This window comes from Entamoeba histolytica, genomic scaffold (genome assembly GCF_000208925.1).
Source record: "Entamoeba histolytica HM-1:IMSS scf_1104750517209 genomic scaffold, whole genome shotgun sequence".
Classification (NCBI taxonomy): domain Eukaryota; phylum Evosea; order Mastigamoebida; family Endamoebidae; genus Entamoeba; species Entamoeba histolytica.
The window spans coordinates 1-15,218 of NW_001915078.1; the positions used below are offsets into that span (position 1 = coordinate 1).

At 21.3% G+C, this 15,218-nt stretch overlaps 1 protein-coding gene and 1 pseudogene across 1 annotated transcript; both read left to right on the top strand.

Annotated features, from left to right (window-relative positions):
- The first annotated feature begins 3,836 nt into the window (after positions 1 to 3,836).
- EHI_062080 lies at positions 3,837 to 5,627 on the top strand (annotated as a pseudogene).
- A 2,877-nt stretch (positions 5,628 to 8,504) lies between these two features.
- EHI_062090 (protein kinase domain containing protein) lies at positions 8,505 to 12,572 on the top strand (the record flags this gene model as incomplete). The annotated part of the gene is made up of 1 exon (XM_645102.1): positions 8,505 to 12,572. One exon carries the CDS (start codon positions 8,505 to 8,507, stop codon positions 12,570 to 12,572), a length of 4,068 nt encoding a protein of 1,355 aa, XP_650194.1.
- Between the last annotated feature and the right edge of the window lie 2,646 nt (positions 12,573 to 15,218).

The following is a 15,218-nucleotide window of genomic DNA, read 5'->3' on the forward strand; positions in this document are numbered from 1 at the left end:
ATTATTGTTTATTTGATTTTAAAAAATAATAAATGAATATGAAATAATGAAATAAAATAATGAAGACAATGAAATGATAATGAAATAGAATAATCTAATATTGAACAAATCAAATAAAGAATATATTGAATATATCATTATTGTTACTTTATTATTTATTATTTCAATTATTAAATATTAATAAATTATTATTCATGAATATTTAATTGATATTTTACAATTTCATTTTCATTTTATTTAATAAATGAAATATAAATAATAAATGAATGAATAATAATTTAATATATGAAATAATAAAAAGAAAAGAAAGATAAATAATAAAGAAATATGATGTATTTAATATATAATATAATTTATTATCAAATATAATAATATCAAATGATGAATTATTTTTATTTCAAAATATTTTGCATCAAAAATATGTTGCTAAATATTTTGCATCATTAAATTTTGCATCATTAAATTTTGCACTTTTTTTATTTGTTTCAATAAAATTTGCATCCTTTATTTTTTTCTTTCTTTTCTTCTTTTATCATCTCTTTTGTTTTATTACACTTTATCTTCTTTCTTTTTATCTTCTCTCCTTTCTACTTTTATTCTTTCTTCATCATATTCTACTTCTTACTTTCTTTTTATTCTTTTATATCATTCATTCTCTTCTTTTTCAATTATTTGCTTTTTTTCGTTGCCTAAGCAAAACAAAAAGAAAATACACAAAAGAATAACAAATAATAAAAATATTTAAAGAACGTGCTTTTTAATACATATCAATAAAAGAAATTAAATGATATGAATAAACAATTAAAGTACAACAACAAATGATAAGAATTACAAATTAAAAGAATGAAGAATAATAAATTAAATAAGATGAATAAATAATAAACAACACAAATAGAAGAAAAGAATAAATACAAAAGAAAGTACAATTAAGAATATGAAATATGAATGAATAGATACATAATACATTCAATAAAATATAAAATAAATAATGAATTAACAAAGAAATAAAAACAACACAAAATGAAACTTCTCTTCAAGAAAAATGAAAATAGTAGAAATGAAAGAAGAATAGAACAAGAAGAAATAAACAAAGGAATGAAACAAGAAAGAAATAATAAAAATGAATAAATAATAAACAATAGATAATTGTCTAGAAGAATAAGAAATGACATAAGAAATAGAAATAATAAAAAGATAAATTAGAATTTCTAATAAACTGGAAAGAAGAGAATTATTCAAGATAAAATGATACAAAAGAATAAATTAAAAATCATAACAATCATAAGAGATTAAATAAAATCAAATGATGAAAGAATCAAATGATAAAATATGAATGAAACAATATGAAACAATGTGAATATAAAAATATATCATAAACAAAATTCTAATAGAGTGAATGGTTTATAACTTATTTCTCTGAAAAAAAAAATGAAATAAAAATAAATATTTCTTCATTGAATTTATGATTTTTATGAATTGTTTATTCATTTGTGTTAATTTATGTTATTTTGATAGGTGTTTTATTGTTAATGAAATTTAATACTCTACTTATTCAATACATAAATCTAAATTTCTTTTGAATAAGTTCTGACTTATTTTATCTTATGTGTTGTATAAATCTCTCTTATTATTTGTGTATTCATCATACTAATTCTATTATTTGTAAATATAATGAATGTCTACATCATGTCATATTGTTGTGAATATTTGTAAATTTGATTTACTGAATCATTCATAAAAGAATTATGCCTTGTCTGTTTTTAAGTGTTTCATTTCATCTTATTAATTTCTGTTTCATTCAATAAAGAAATGTTAAATCTCCTAAATTCATCAACTCCTTTCTCATTACAACTCTTCATTTTTATACTTATTATTCTCTGTATTACATATTAGTATTGACTCTTATCTCTGTCATTTCTTAAATCACTTCTAAACATGAAGATGAAATACACTTCTTTTCATGTTGTTTGAAATTCCAAAGAAAATAAAACAACAACAAGAAAAAGAAGAACAAGACAGTGTTAAATATCTCAAACATCAACTTATTATGTTAAAACATAAAAACAAAAGAAATAGAATATGATGAATTGTTGAAATTGAATAAACTGTAGAATTTGATGTGAGTAAATGAAGATGACCATAGAAATAAGAAAGAAGATATGTTTTGTTGGTTAAAGTCATAATGTGTTTATGGTTGTTGTTTATTTCATTGGTAAAAACACATATGATGATGTTCATCATCATTGGTAATGTTTCATATTAATTCATTCAAGAAATAGACATGTGCTAAGAAGCAAATAATCCAATTGTTGAACCAATAAAAAACATAAAACCTTTGACAAAAACAAATAACAATATTTAAATATTATGAAACACTTCAGAAATACTCTTCATTCAACAATCAAACGCATTTTATGGAAGGAAGAATAGATGTGTTAATGATGAGTCAATGTCTTGAGTGATTGGAAGTACACAAAAGTCAGGTTGAAAAGTAACAAAAGATGGAATTGGATAGAAATATTATTGTGATGAGATTATGACTGTTGAGGAGACAAAGAATTAAATGAGCAACAAGAAGAATAAATGAGTAAAGTGAAGAGAATATTAGAGTAGTTTTGTTGAAATAATAAGTCAACCGAATGTTTAAAAGAAAAACAGAGAATAATAAAGATAAGTTATAGGAAGTGAAACAAAGTCAGTATTAAAAGAGGTGAGAATGTTTTTGTATATCTTCTTTACAAAAGAATTTCATTGATTTAATTGAATGAAGTGGTGAAATGACATAATAAGTAATGTTGATGTTTTTATTTTAAAACTGCATGGAAATACAGAAAAATCAAATTAAAACAAACATGAAGATACAAGAATAAAGAGATGAAATAAATGTGTTAAACAGTTTAAATATATTCACAGAATCAAATTTATTTGAGTAGCTCAAAAAGAATGAAAATATGTGAAAGATTTAATTGGTAATCAAACAAATAAATTAATGAAATAAAATCATGAGATGAACAAAACATTCATAAACAATTTTTGAAGAAGTTGTCAGATTATGAATTAATGGGAAAGTAACTACCAAATGATTAAATAGTAAATTAAAGAATAACAAACACCATTAATCTTAATAAATAATGAAAGAATAATATACAATAAAGAGGTAGATTTATGATAAACATAACGATCAGAATTTATAAAGAAAATAAAGAGAAGGTGTGTATAAAAGAAATAGAGATAATGAGATAAATAATAGAAAAATAAATAAGAATTAAGAACAAAACAAAGAAGATGAATCAGATATTAAAAGTGAATAAATTAAATGAATAAAAGAATAATGAATAACACAACATTAAATAATGAAGAAAGAAGAAATAAAATATAATTTAAGTATTGAAATTGATATTTAGTTCAAAATAAAATGAAGTACTTGTTTTAATTGAATGAAACAAGTATTTTAATAATTTTCTAATTAATTTCAATTGACTAACATTGAATAATATAAAATGAATATAAAATGATGATAAAGAATAAGAGAATAATTCAGTAAAACAAATTAATGAAATAAATAAAATAGAAAATGGAGTAAAGAGAGTAGAAGAAATGAAGAATGAAAGAGAAAGAATAAAGAAAATTTAAGAAGAAGAGAATAATATAATATAAAATAATAAATTATAATAACCATTTTGTTTATAGAATATTATTCATAATACTAAATAATACATGAGAAAGAAAATGAAGAAAATAATATAACAAGAAGATTATAATATCTAATAATATGGTTCAATGTTTATAAATTCTATTTAAAATATATGTGAGTCATTCACTTGACAAGTGAACCAGTAGACACATTTAATATATTCAATGTAACACCTGATCCTAATGAGATTTCTGCAAAGAAGAAAATTGCAAGATATAGAAGGAAAAGTTAGTGTAATAAAACTTTTCAAATATTCTGATTGGACTGACATGATTTTAATACTAGTTGGACTCATAAGTTCATTAGGAAATGGAGTAATGCAACTACTCATGATGCTTGTGATGGGAGACATGGTTAATAGTTATATTTATACTCCAGGTGATAATACAATAATAGATGAAGAAGTTAATCACATAATTTTTAATTGAATAAAAGAGTCAGTGAATAAAGTAGTTGTGAAGATGGTATATTTTTGAAGTGATAAGTATAGTGTTGAGTTTTCTGAGAACATTTTCATTGTTTGTAGTTTCTCAAAGAGAAGGAATTAAACCGAGAAGATTATATTTCAAGTCATTATTAAGACAAGATGCAATACGGTATGATTTTCAAGAATCAGGAGAATTGACGGGAAGAATAGCAATAAATATTAAAAATTATCAAGATGGAATTGGTCCAAAATTTGGAATGATTTTTCAAATAAGTTCAATGGTTATTACAGGCTGTGTTATTGAATTTAAAAAAAAATGTTGGGATTTTGCATTAGTTGTGTTAGCAACTGTTCCATTTTCATCCTTGTCTTTACAATATTTTAAATGGTTGGAATGAAATATGAAACAAAAGCATTAAATGTGTTTGGAGCAGCTGATGATATTACAGAAGAGACAATAGGAAATATTAGAACAGTTCAATCATTAAATCAAGAATATGAATTTATTGAAGAATATGAAGAAAAATAAAGCAAAATGAACATTTTAATGGAATTAAAGGACAATGTCTTGGATTAGGATTTTCAATTATTATATTTTTCATAATTGTATCTTATGTACTTTGAAGTTGGTATGGTAATATTGTAATTGGATGAAAATGATGAATTAAAGGTATATTTATTGTAGATGTATTAATGGTGTTCATGTCAGTATTATTTATTTCTCAAACATTATCAATGATTGCAAGACAATTAAATTTGCTCTTTTAGATACAAACTTTACTTTATAAAATATTTACAACAATTGATAGAATAATAGATATTGATTGTTAGTCTATTGGTGATTAATGTCAAAGTGAGTGTAATGTGAATATTCAATTTGATGATGTTTAATTTGTTTATCCAACAAGACTATCTCATCATGTATTAAAAGGACTTGACCTTGAAATTAAGAAAGGAGAAATAATTGCATTAGTTGGAGCATCAGGATGTTGAAGGTCAACTACCATTCAATTAGTCCAAAGAAGTTATGAACCAAATGGTGGAAGAGTAACATTAGATGGAAAAGACATACGAGAATTGAATATCAAATGGTTAAGAAATCAAATAGGAATAGTTGGACAAGAATCAGTGTTATTTACTGGAACAATTCGAGAAATATTATGCTTGGAGCTAAAGAATGAGAAACACTAAGTAAAGACGAGATGATTGAATGTGCTAAAGTGGCAAATGCATATGAATTTGTTTCTAAACTTGCAGAAGGATATGACACACTAATTGGAGAAAAAGGAGCATTATTAACAAGAGTAAAGAAAAAAAAGAATTGTCATTACATGTGCATTGATTAGAAAACAATCTAATCTTCTTCTTGATGAAGCTACATCAGCACTTGATACACAAAGTGAAAAGATTGTACAAGAAGCACTTGAAAAGCATTGAATGAAGAATAACAATTCTTATAGCAAATGAATTAACGACTGTTGGAAATACGGATAAATATGTGTTATTATTATAGGAAGAAAGGTAGAACAATGAATATATTAAATATTACTAGGGTTGAAATGAATTGATTATACAATTCTTATTCAATAATTTTGAGTTATGAATTTATTTAAATAAATAATAGTTGATTATTGGTTCATTTTATGTTAATGATAAAATGGTTTTATAATTTAAAACAATGTAAATATAATAAAGTCATGTAAAGATGATAGTTTGAAATGAAATTTACATTTTGACTATATTAATTCATTAAACAATACTTGAATGTTGAAATAACTAACTAAGACATACATTTATCATTCTATTTAATCTATTTGTATTTACTATTATATATTAAAATATGATAATAATGTACACACATGAGTAATAAATATTTTATCATAATATATAATAGTGATAATAAATGGAATGATATATTTTAATATGAATTGGTATTTTTAAAAGGAGTTTTGTTGTTCAATGGACTTTATTGAATAATCATTAACAAATAGAATTTAATGTAATATAATTAATAGAAAATGGCATATAAACATAATAGAAGAACTAAAGAATAATAAATAATAACACGCATGATACAATACTTTAATCAATTGTTTGATTTTGTTTAAAATAAGTTAATAAGAATAAAAATTGAAATGGTTATAAATAAATATAGTCAAATTGTGTAATTAATAGTACAAATCATTAATTATTTAACTAATATATTAGTTATAAAATAATTATGACTCTTATTGATCAAATGACACTTAAATGCAGTAATAATAAATTATTTATTTAATGTGTTTTTAATGGTTAATTTGATTCTTTCTATGATTTAAATAATTTTGCGGTATTAATCTCTATTATAAAAGAATGATAATAATAACTAAATAATATTCATATTTAATTGTCAATAAAATCAAGACACAGATAATAATCAATAATATATATTGATAATTAATATGAACAAATAAATTCAAATTAAATGATATTCAATTATTAGTGATTGAATGATATGAATTGAGTAAATAAATTTAAATTAAGTTTCACCTAAGTAAATTATATTTTTGTTATTTACTTCAAACAAATATATGCATTGTATTGCGTTCATTGTTATATTTTAACATTGGACTTTCATCATTTATTTCTTTGTTTTCTTTTTTTTTAAAAAAAAAATTCATCACCAATTTTTATTTTACCCCATTTTCATTTGTATTGAAATATTCTTTATCGACAAAACATTACTTTTATTCTATTTTTTATTGATATAATAAACGAGTTTAATTTAATGTTTGTATGTTATTTGTGTGAATATTAAAGTAAATATATAAATTGGATTGAGTAAGTAAATTATTTATTACTCCTTAATAAATAAATTTGGTTCTTTCATGTAAAACTACTTATCATATAATTTTGAGTAAGTGAGAAAGGACTATTCTCAATTTATTCTCTTTTATCTCTATTTCTGATTATACTGGCATGCTAACATTCAAATATAATAAATTGTTTCCTGTTAATTATATTATCTCTTGTTTATGTAAAAGAAAGGAATTTGAATAGAAATAAAATATAAATTGAGAAAAGAGAAATAACCCAATTATGTTTAAATTAGAAAAGAAATGAAAGAAATGAAAACAGAAAAGATACAAACAGATAAAAATAATTAGTAAATATTCTAATGGATTTAATTATAGTCTGATAAAATAGAAAATAATAATAACAATAAATAGAAATAAAATGATAAAATTCTATGAAATAATAAACACAGACATAATTAAAGATAAATGAGAAATAAAACATTTGTACACAAGAGAATATCAAAGTAATAGTAAATAACAATGAGCGTTTAATTCAATAAATGAATTAAATTCATTTTAACATAAAATTGATTTTGAAAAATGAAAATAATAATTAACATAACAGTAGAGATAATATAAAAGAGATAATAAAACAATGAAAATGAATAAAATGAAATAAATAATAGAATAAACAATAAAAATAAATAGAATAATATAAATTAAATATTAATTTGATTTTCAATAAAATAAGTAGAAATTATATAACTTAACTTAATTTAATTTAATGAAAATAAAATAATAAATAATAAATTAAATAAATTTAAATGAATATTTTATTTCATCCTATCTAAAGTATTATTCAACTTAATTAATAATTTGTTTATTTTCACTTATTTTAATAATAATAATTACTATCAATGAATATTACTCAAATAAACATTATAACTGAAGTTCTTCTGATTTTATAGTCTTTTCATTTACATCTAATAACGAACCATTGAATTGGTTATTTTTATTTATTGTTGTTTTGAACAATACAACTGAAATTAAATACATTAACTACCTAATTTACCATTTTTAATATCATCACATTTAATACAACAAATACATTAAACAAACTGACTAATATATTAAATTAGGTAAAATTAATTAACTTTAGTTCCTTTCGGTGGCTGTTTTAATAATTTGTGTTGAACATTATAAAATGTCAATGAAACACATGAATTCTATTTATATCTATCGTTATTTTTATAAAAAGAAGAAAAAATAATTAATAGATATTATTTTGTATAATATTATACATATTTATTTTAACATTCATGGAATGAATAGTTTAAAAATAAAAAGACGATAATATGTTCAATAAATAAAATAATGATTTAAATGAAACAATTATCCAATATTTAATCAAAAATTCATGGTTTTCATTTTTTTTTGTTGTAAGATTTTAACTATAAATAATAAAAACAAATAATAAATTATTATATTATAATAATCTATTTATAGTATAAAATAACAAAATTTAACAAAAGATTCAAAATAATAAAAATTAAAGAAACTATAATCATCACAAATAATCTCATATTGTTATTCTTCATACTCATTTATGTTAATATATTATATTATATTATTGATTATTTGTATTCATGCTAAAGCCTATGATTGTAATCAATCAGGAAATACATTTGATGGTGGATTTAATAATAAAATTGATACACTATGCGAATCAACCAACAATGATTATTCATATCATTTTACGTATAACTTCACTTATTCTTTACAAAAAGCTATGGAATGTAACAGTACATATTTTAATGGTAATTTTACAATGACAAGTTTAATAGAATATTGGAATGCAAAGACTTTTAAGATTCAAAAGAGTTCTCAAATTACTTTAGATGGTTATTTTCATACAAGAAAAGAATTTAACATTGGAGAAAATTCTAAAATAATTTGGAATAAAGGTGTTTCATTTGAACGACTAATTACATTTGAAACAACTCCATCATTAAATCACCCTCAATTAATTATTTGGAATAGTAATAGGATACATCTTTACAAACCAACTACAACATCGACAGGACAATTTGAAATTCAAAATCCAAGTAATAATGATCAATGTTTTGATGTGATGTCATTTAATAATAACAATGCACTTGATTTTGATAAAAAATCAGATAATCATTATTTACCAAAAGACTTTGATAAAGGACTTGGTATGAAAGATGGTACAGCATATTTATTATCAAATAAGAGGTTAATGAGATTTTGTCCAAATGGAATTGATTTAGATAAAAATGTTATTTGTACAATGATTGGTACTGATTATTCACCATCATATTCAGGAAGAGGTGATTATATATTTAATTATCCACATTGTCCATGTGATGATAATAGAACTGAATGTACTCTTAATATTAAAACAAGTTTAACAACAGTAAACTTTAACATGGCTAATATCAGCAATACAATTCTTCATATTGACCATAACATTTTATTAAATAACTTTGGGTATGCTAAACAAATTAATGTTTATGATAATGTTAAATTATCAATAAATGGGGGTTCACCAATCAACAAGTACAACCAAATGATAAAAATTAATAATTTTGAAATTACGAATATTAGAAAACCAAGTATTATAGCACGATTTAAATACAATTCAGAAACAAATACATTAGAAATTGATGGAAATAACCACATAAAACATTTATCAAATCAATCAAATAAACCATTCAATTTAATTATAAATGGTGATCTCACTTGTAATTCTTTTGTTAGTGATTGTATTTATTATTTCACTACTTCTTCTATATCAACAACACTAACTATTAATGGTAATGGTAATAATAATATTATGATAATTGATGAAAGTATAACACTAATTAATCCATTTCCAAATTGTGTTGTTTTAACTGGTAAATCAAATGAAGCATTTAAATGTATTAAATGTAAAAGTGGATATTCTCTTAATTCAAACAATAAATGTCAAGAAAATTCACATTGTACTAAATTAAATAATCAAAACCATTGTATTGAATGTGAATATGGATATTATCTTGATTCAACACAAGTATGTACTATGTATATAAATGGATGTATAATTGGAACTGAAACACATTGTTATCAATGTGGAGAAGAATATGTAAATGTAAATGGAGAATGCAAAAGAATGAATAATTGTAAAAATTCAGAAAGAAATTATTGCTTAAAATGTTTAAATGGATATAAAATAGAAAATAATACATGTGTTAAAGATAAAGAAGAATGTTATTATGAAGGAAATGAATGTATTTCATGTTCAAATGAATATACATTAAATAATGGAACATGTGAAAGTAAAGAAAATAAAAATGGAAAGAACCAAGAAATATATTGTGAAAATGGAAAATACATCAAGAATAATCAATGTATAGAATGTACAGAATCAGAAATATGTAATTCAGATGATATTGAATTAAAATGTAAATATGAACAACAATTAGATAATAATACATGTATAAATGAAACATGTGAAGAAGGAAAGATAAAAGATCAAAATGGAAAATGTAATTCCAATATTTCAAATTGTTCAAATGAGTCATATGTTAATGGAAAATGTGTTGAATGTTTAACAACATATTCACCTAATTCAAAAGGAGAATGTATTAATACAACAATAGAAAATTGTGAAGAACAAAATACATATGGATGTAAACGATGTTCAGATGGATATTATTTAACAACAAATATGAAATGTTCAAAATGTGATGATAATTGTACAACATGTTATGGTTCATCTACATATTGTATGAGTTGTTCTAGTGATAAATATTTAAGTAGTAATAGAACATGTCAATCAAATAAGGAATTAAATGGAACATGTTTACAATTATTAGCAGATGGAAGTGGATGTGGAATATGTAATAAAGGATATTATAGAAATGGGAAAGGATGTTCAGAATGTGGAGAAAAATGTTCAACATGCAATCAAAAAGATAAATGTACAACATGTGCAGATGGATATTTCATGAGTTGGATAGGAGAATGTAAATCAATAGACGAAGTTAAAGGATGTAAAGGAGAAATAGATAAAGAATATGGATGTAGAGAATGTTCAGAAGGATATTATTTAATAAATAAAGAATGTTCAAAATGTAAAGAGAATTGTACAAGATGTTCAATAAAGAATGAATGTAATAGTTGTGAAGATGAATATGTATTAAAAAATAAAGAATGTATTAAATATTCAGATATTAATAAATGTAAAGAAGTAAAGAATAATAAATGTTGGAAATGTTCATTTTGGTATGGAACGAATGAAGAAGGAAATGAATGTAATAAAGAAGTAGTATGGTGGATGATAATGATAATTGTCATTATTATAGTTATTATCATTATTATAACAATTGTAATGATAATAATGATGGTTAATTACATAATGAAGAGAAAAGAAAAGAAAGAACGAGAGAAAACAACAACAATATTCAAAATAACACAATCAAATATCAAATTCATACCACTTGGAGATGGAATATTAACAAGTAAGAAAGAAATTGAACTTCAAGAAGGAGAAGAAATTAAAGTGAATGAAGAAATACGAGAATTGATTTGTATTGGAAATGATAAAAAAGAGAAGATGAAGATACAAATAAGTAGTAAAGAAGAAAATGAGAAATATTCAATTAGAACAAACCCAAATGTCATTATAATTGAAGGAGGATATGCATGTGAATTTGAAGTATTCATTACAATCAAATGTACAGCTAAAATAAAAGATAAAATAATGATAATTAGTAAAACACTTAATAAGGCACAAGAAGAAACAATCAAAATTATTTCTATTAAAGGAGAAACAGAAATATCAACACGACTTGATCCTGATGAAATAAAAGAAGAAAAGAAAATAGGAGAAGGATCATTTGGAATTGTTTATGTTGGAGAATTTAGAGGAAATAAAGTAGCAATTAAGAAAATGAAACAAGTTGAAGAAAGTGAAGATAAAAAGAAAGAATTTGAGAAAGAAGTAGCAATGTTAGATAAATTTCGAAATGAATATATTATTCATTTTTATGGAGCAGTATTTATTCCTAGTAAAATATGTATGGTAACAGAATTTGCAAAATATGGATCAATACAAGATATAATGAACAAAAGAAAAATTACAGAAATATCAAAGAAAATAAGAATCAAATTTATGATAGATGGAGCAAAAGGAATTTCATATCTTCATTCAAATGGAATATTACATCGAGATATTAAACCAGATAATTTCCTTGTTGTATCACTTGATGATAATATTGAAGTTAATTGTAAATTAACGGATTTTGGAAGTGCAAGAAACATCAATATGATGATGACAAATATGACATTCACAAAAGGAATAGGAACACCAAAATACATGGCACCTGAAATATTAAATCGTCAACATTATAAAATGCAATCAGATATATATTCATTTTCAATAACAATGTTACAAATCATTACATGGCAAGATCCATTTCCTAAAGAAATATACAAATATCCATGGGATATTGCAGATACAATCACAATAGGTAAACGACCAAACATAATACAAGAAGTAGAAGAAGATATTAAAGAAATTATTGAAAAGTCATGGCAACAAGAACCAAAAGAAAGAATAACGATAGATGAAATTGTAAGAATGTTAGAAAGAATTGAAAATAAAGAATGAAAATAAACAAGAAACAAATAAATAGAATTAATATACTTCATTTAATTCTAGTACATACTTTAATTTTATTAACATATTTTATCCATTTCATTTAATAATAAATAATAAAATGAACAATAAATAAATTAAAATAGAATAAATATATTCAAAATATCTATAATAATACTTAGAATAAAAATAAAAGAATAAAAAGATGATAAATAACAATAATGAATTAATACATAACTATAAACTATATTATAATGAATATATTTTGATTTATATTTTAGTTTCTTTTGATTATGTTTGTTTGTTAGAATTATTATTTGTTTTAGTAATGACAGAAGTATTAATGAAGTGTGTATTTGTTATTTTAATTCTTTTCATGGTGTTTTCATTCTTTTTATTCTATTTTCATATTTATCAGTTAATTTAACTGCTTTCTGGATTGGAAAAAAATGGTATATTAGAAATATCACACAAAACCCTAAAATGAAATTAAATTTCTAATGTTATTAATATCATCTGGTTATGTTTTTCATTTAGTAAAAATAATACCATGTTTAATTTATAAGATTAATGTAGTTAATCAATTGAATTAAATATTAAGATTTACTATTATTAAATAATATTGTTTATTTTAAGTATTATTTATAAAATTGATGATAGTGTTAAATAAAGAATAGCATTGATAAAACATATAGAAATGATTATAAAAACTAATGTGGGTGAATATTTGTGATGTTAAACATAGAAGAAATGAGTTATAAAATGATAATATTAAATACTCTTCTTACATTAAATGTTATTGAAAATATAATGATGATGTTTATTACTATTTTTATAGTGTACTGACTTAAATGAAGAAAATTTAAGTTGAATAAGTTTAAAATAAAATAAATCAAAAGAGATAAACCATAAATGAATAAATTCATAAAATGATGATAGTTTTAATGATATAAATCACAATAAAACATATAAATAAATTAATGGAACAATACAAAGAATAACAAAGAAAACAATAAAATCATATTCTGAAGTTTTCAATACAATGAAGAAATGAATCTAAAATGAAATATCATTAATTAAATTAATTTCTAATGAATGTTAATTAAATATTTGTTCCTTCATTTAATATATAAAATATTTCTCTTCATTTTTCATATTCTTCTCTCATTTTATTTCTATTTTATTTATTTAGTGTTAATTATTCTTTCACATTATTTCTTCATTTCTTTGTAATTTCTTTTCTATTAATTGATTTTAAGTTATTAAATTTCATTCATTTCTTTTGATATAATTGATTTTCCATTGGTTCTAACTTCTTTTTTTCTTTCTATATTATTTACTTAACTTTATTTTCATTTTTAAAAGTTAATTATTCTATTCTTCTTATTCTTCTTATTTTTTATTTTATTAGATTCATTCATAACGTCATGTGTTTTTTTTATTTTTATAAATAACTTCACTTTTCTTCTTTTATCACTTTTCATGTTTATATTTGATTTATCTTTCTGATTTAAATTTATTTCTTTTATAGACTTTATAATATTTTTACTCTTTATTAACAATTATTCTGTTTATTTTTATTTCTTTTCTATTCCTTTTATTTTTTCTGTTTTGTTAATGATGTTATCTATTTGTTTATTCTTATCATTCTATATCAACTTCTTTGTTTTATTCTATATTAATTAAATAACATAATCTTTGTTTATTAGACTTAATGGTTGTTATATTTATTTCTTAACTTATGATATTTATTATATCACTTTATCTTACTGTATTTTCTTTATTATATTTAAATTATTTATTCATTTTTATTTAGCACTTTTTATTCTTCTTTCTATTCATTCTTTATCATTGTTCTCTACTTTTACCATTCATTCTTTAAATACATTTTTTTGTAAAATATTTTAATTAATAACTTATATTGTATATTATTTCTCTCGATGTTAAATGACTATTTTCTTCTTTTTATCTTTTATTCAATATACTTCATTAAATTGTATTATCTTATATTTCTATATATTTTTTCTTCTTTATATCATTCTTATTAAATTAGTAATTTATTATTATTTCTTTGTATTATTTTTAATTTTTATTTTATTACTTCTTCTTTTACTCTACATTTGATTTTTATTTGGTTTAACTCTCTACCTGTTTCAATAGGCAACGAAAAAAAGCAAATAATTGAAAAAGAAGAGAATGAATGATATAAAAGAATAAAAAGAAAGTAAAAAGTAGATGAAGATGAAGAAAGAATAAAAGTAGAAAGAAGAGAATATAAAAAGAAAGAAGATAAAGTGTAATAAAACAAAAGAGATATTAAAAGAAGAAAAGAATGAAAAAAATAAAGGATGCAAATTTTATTGAAACAAATAAAAAAAGTGCAAAATTTAATGATGCAAAATTTAATGATGCAAAATATTTAGCAACATATTTTATTGATGCAAAATATTTTGAAATAAAAATAATTCATCATTTGATATTATTATATTTGATAATAAATTATATTATATATTAAATACATCATATTTCTTTATTATTTATCTTTCTTTTCTTTTTATTATTTCATATATTAAATTATTATTCATTCATTTATTATTTATATTTCATTTATTAAATAAAATGAAAATGAAATTGTAAAATATCAATTAAATATTCATG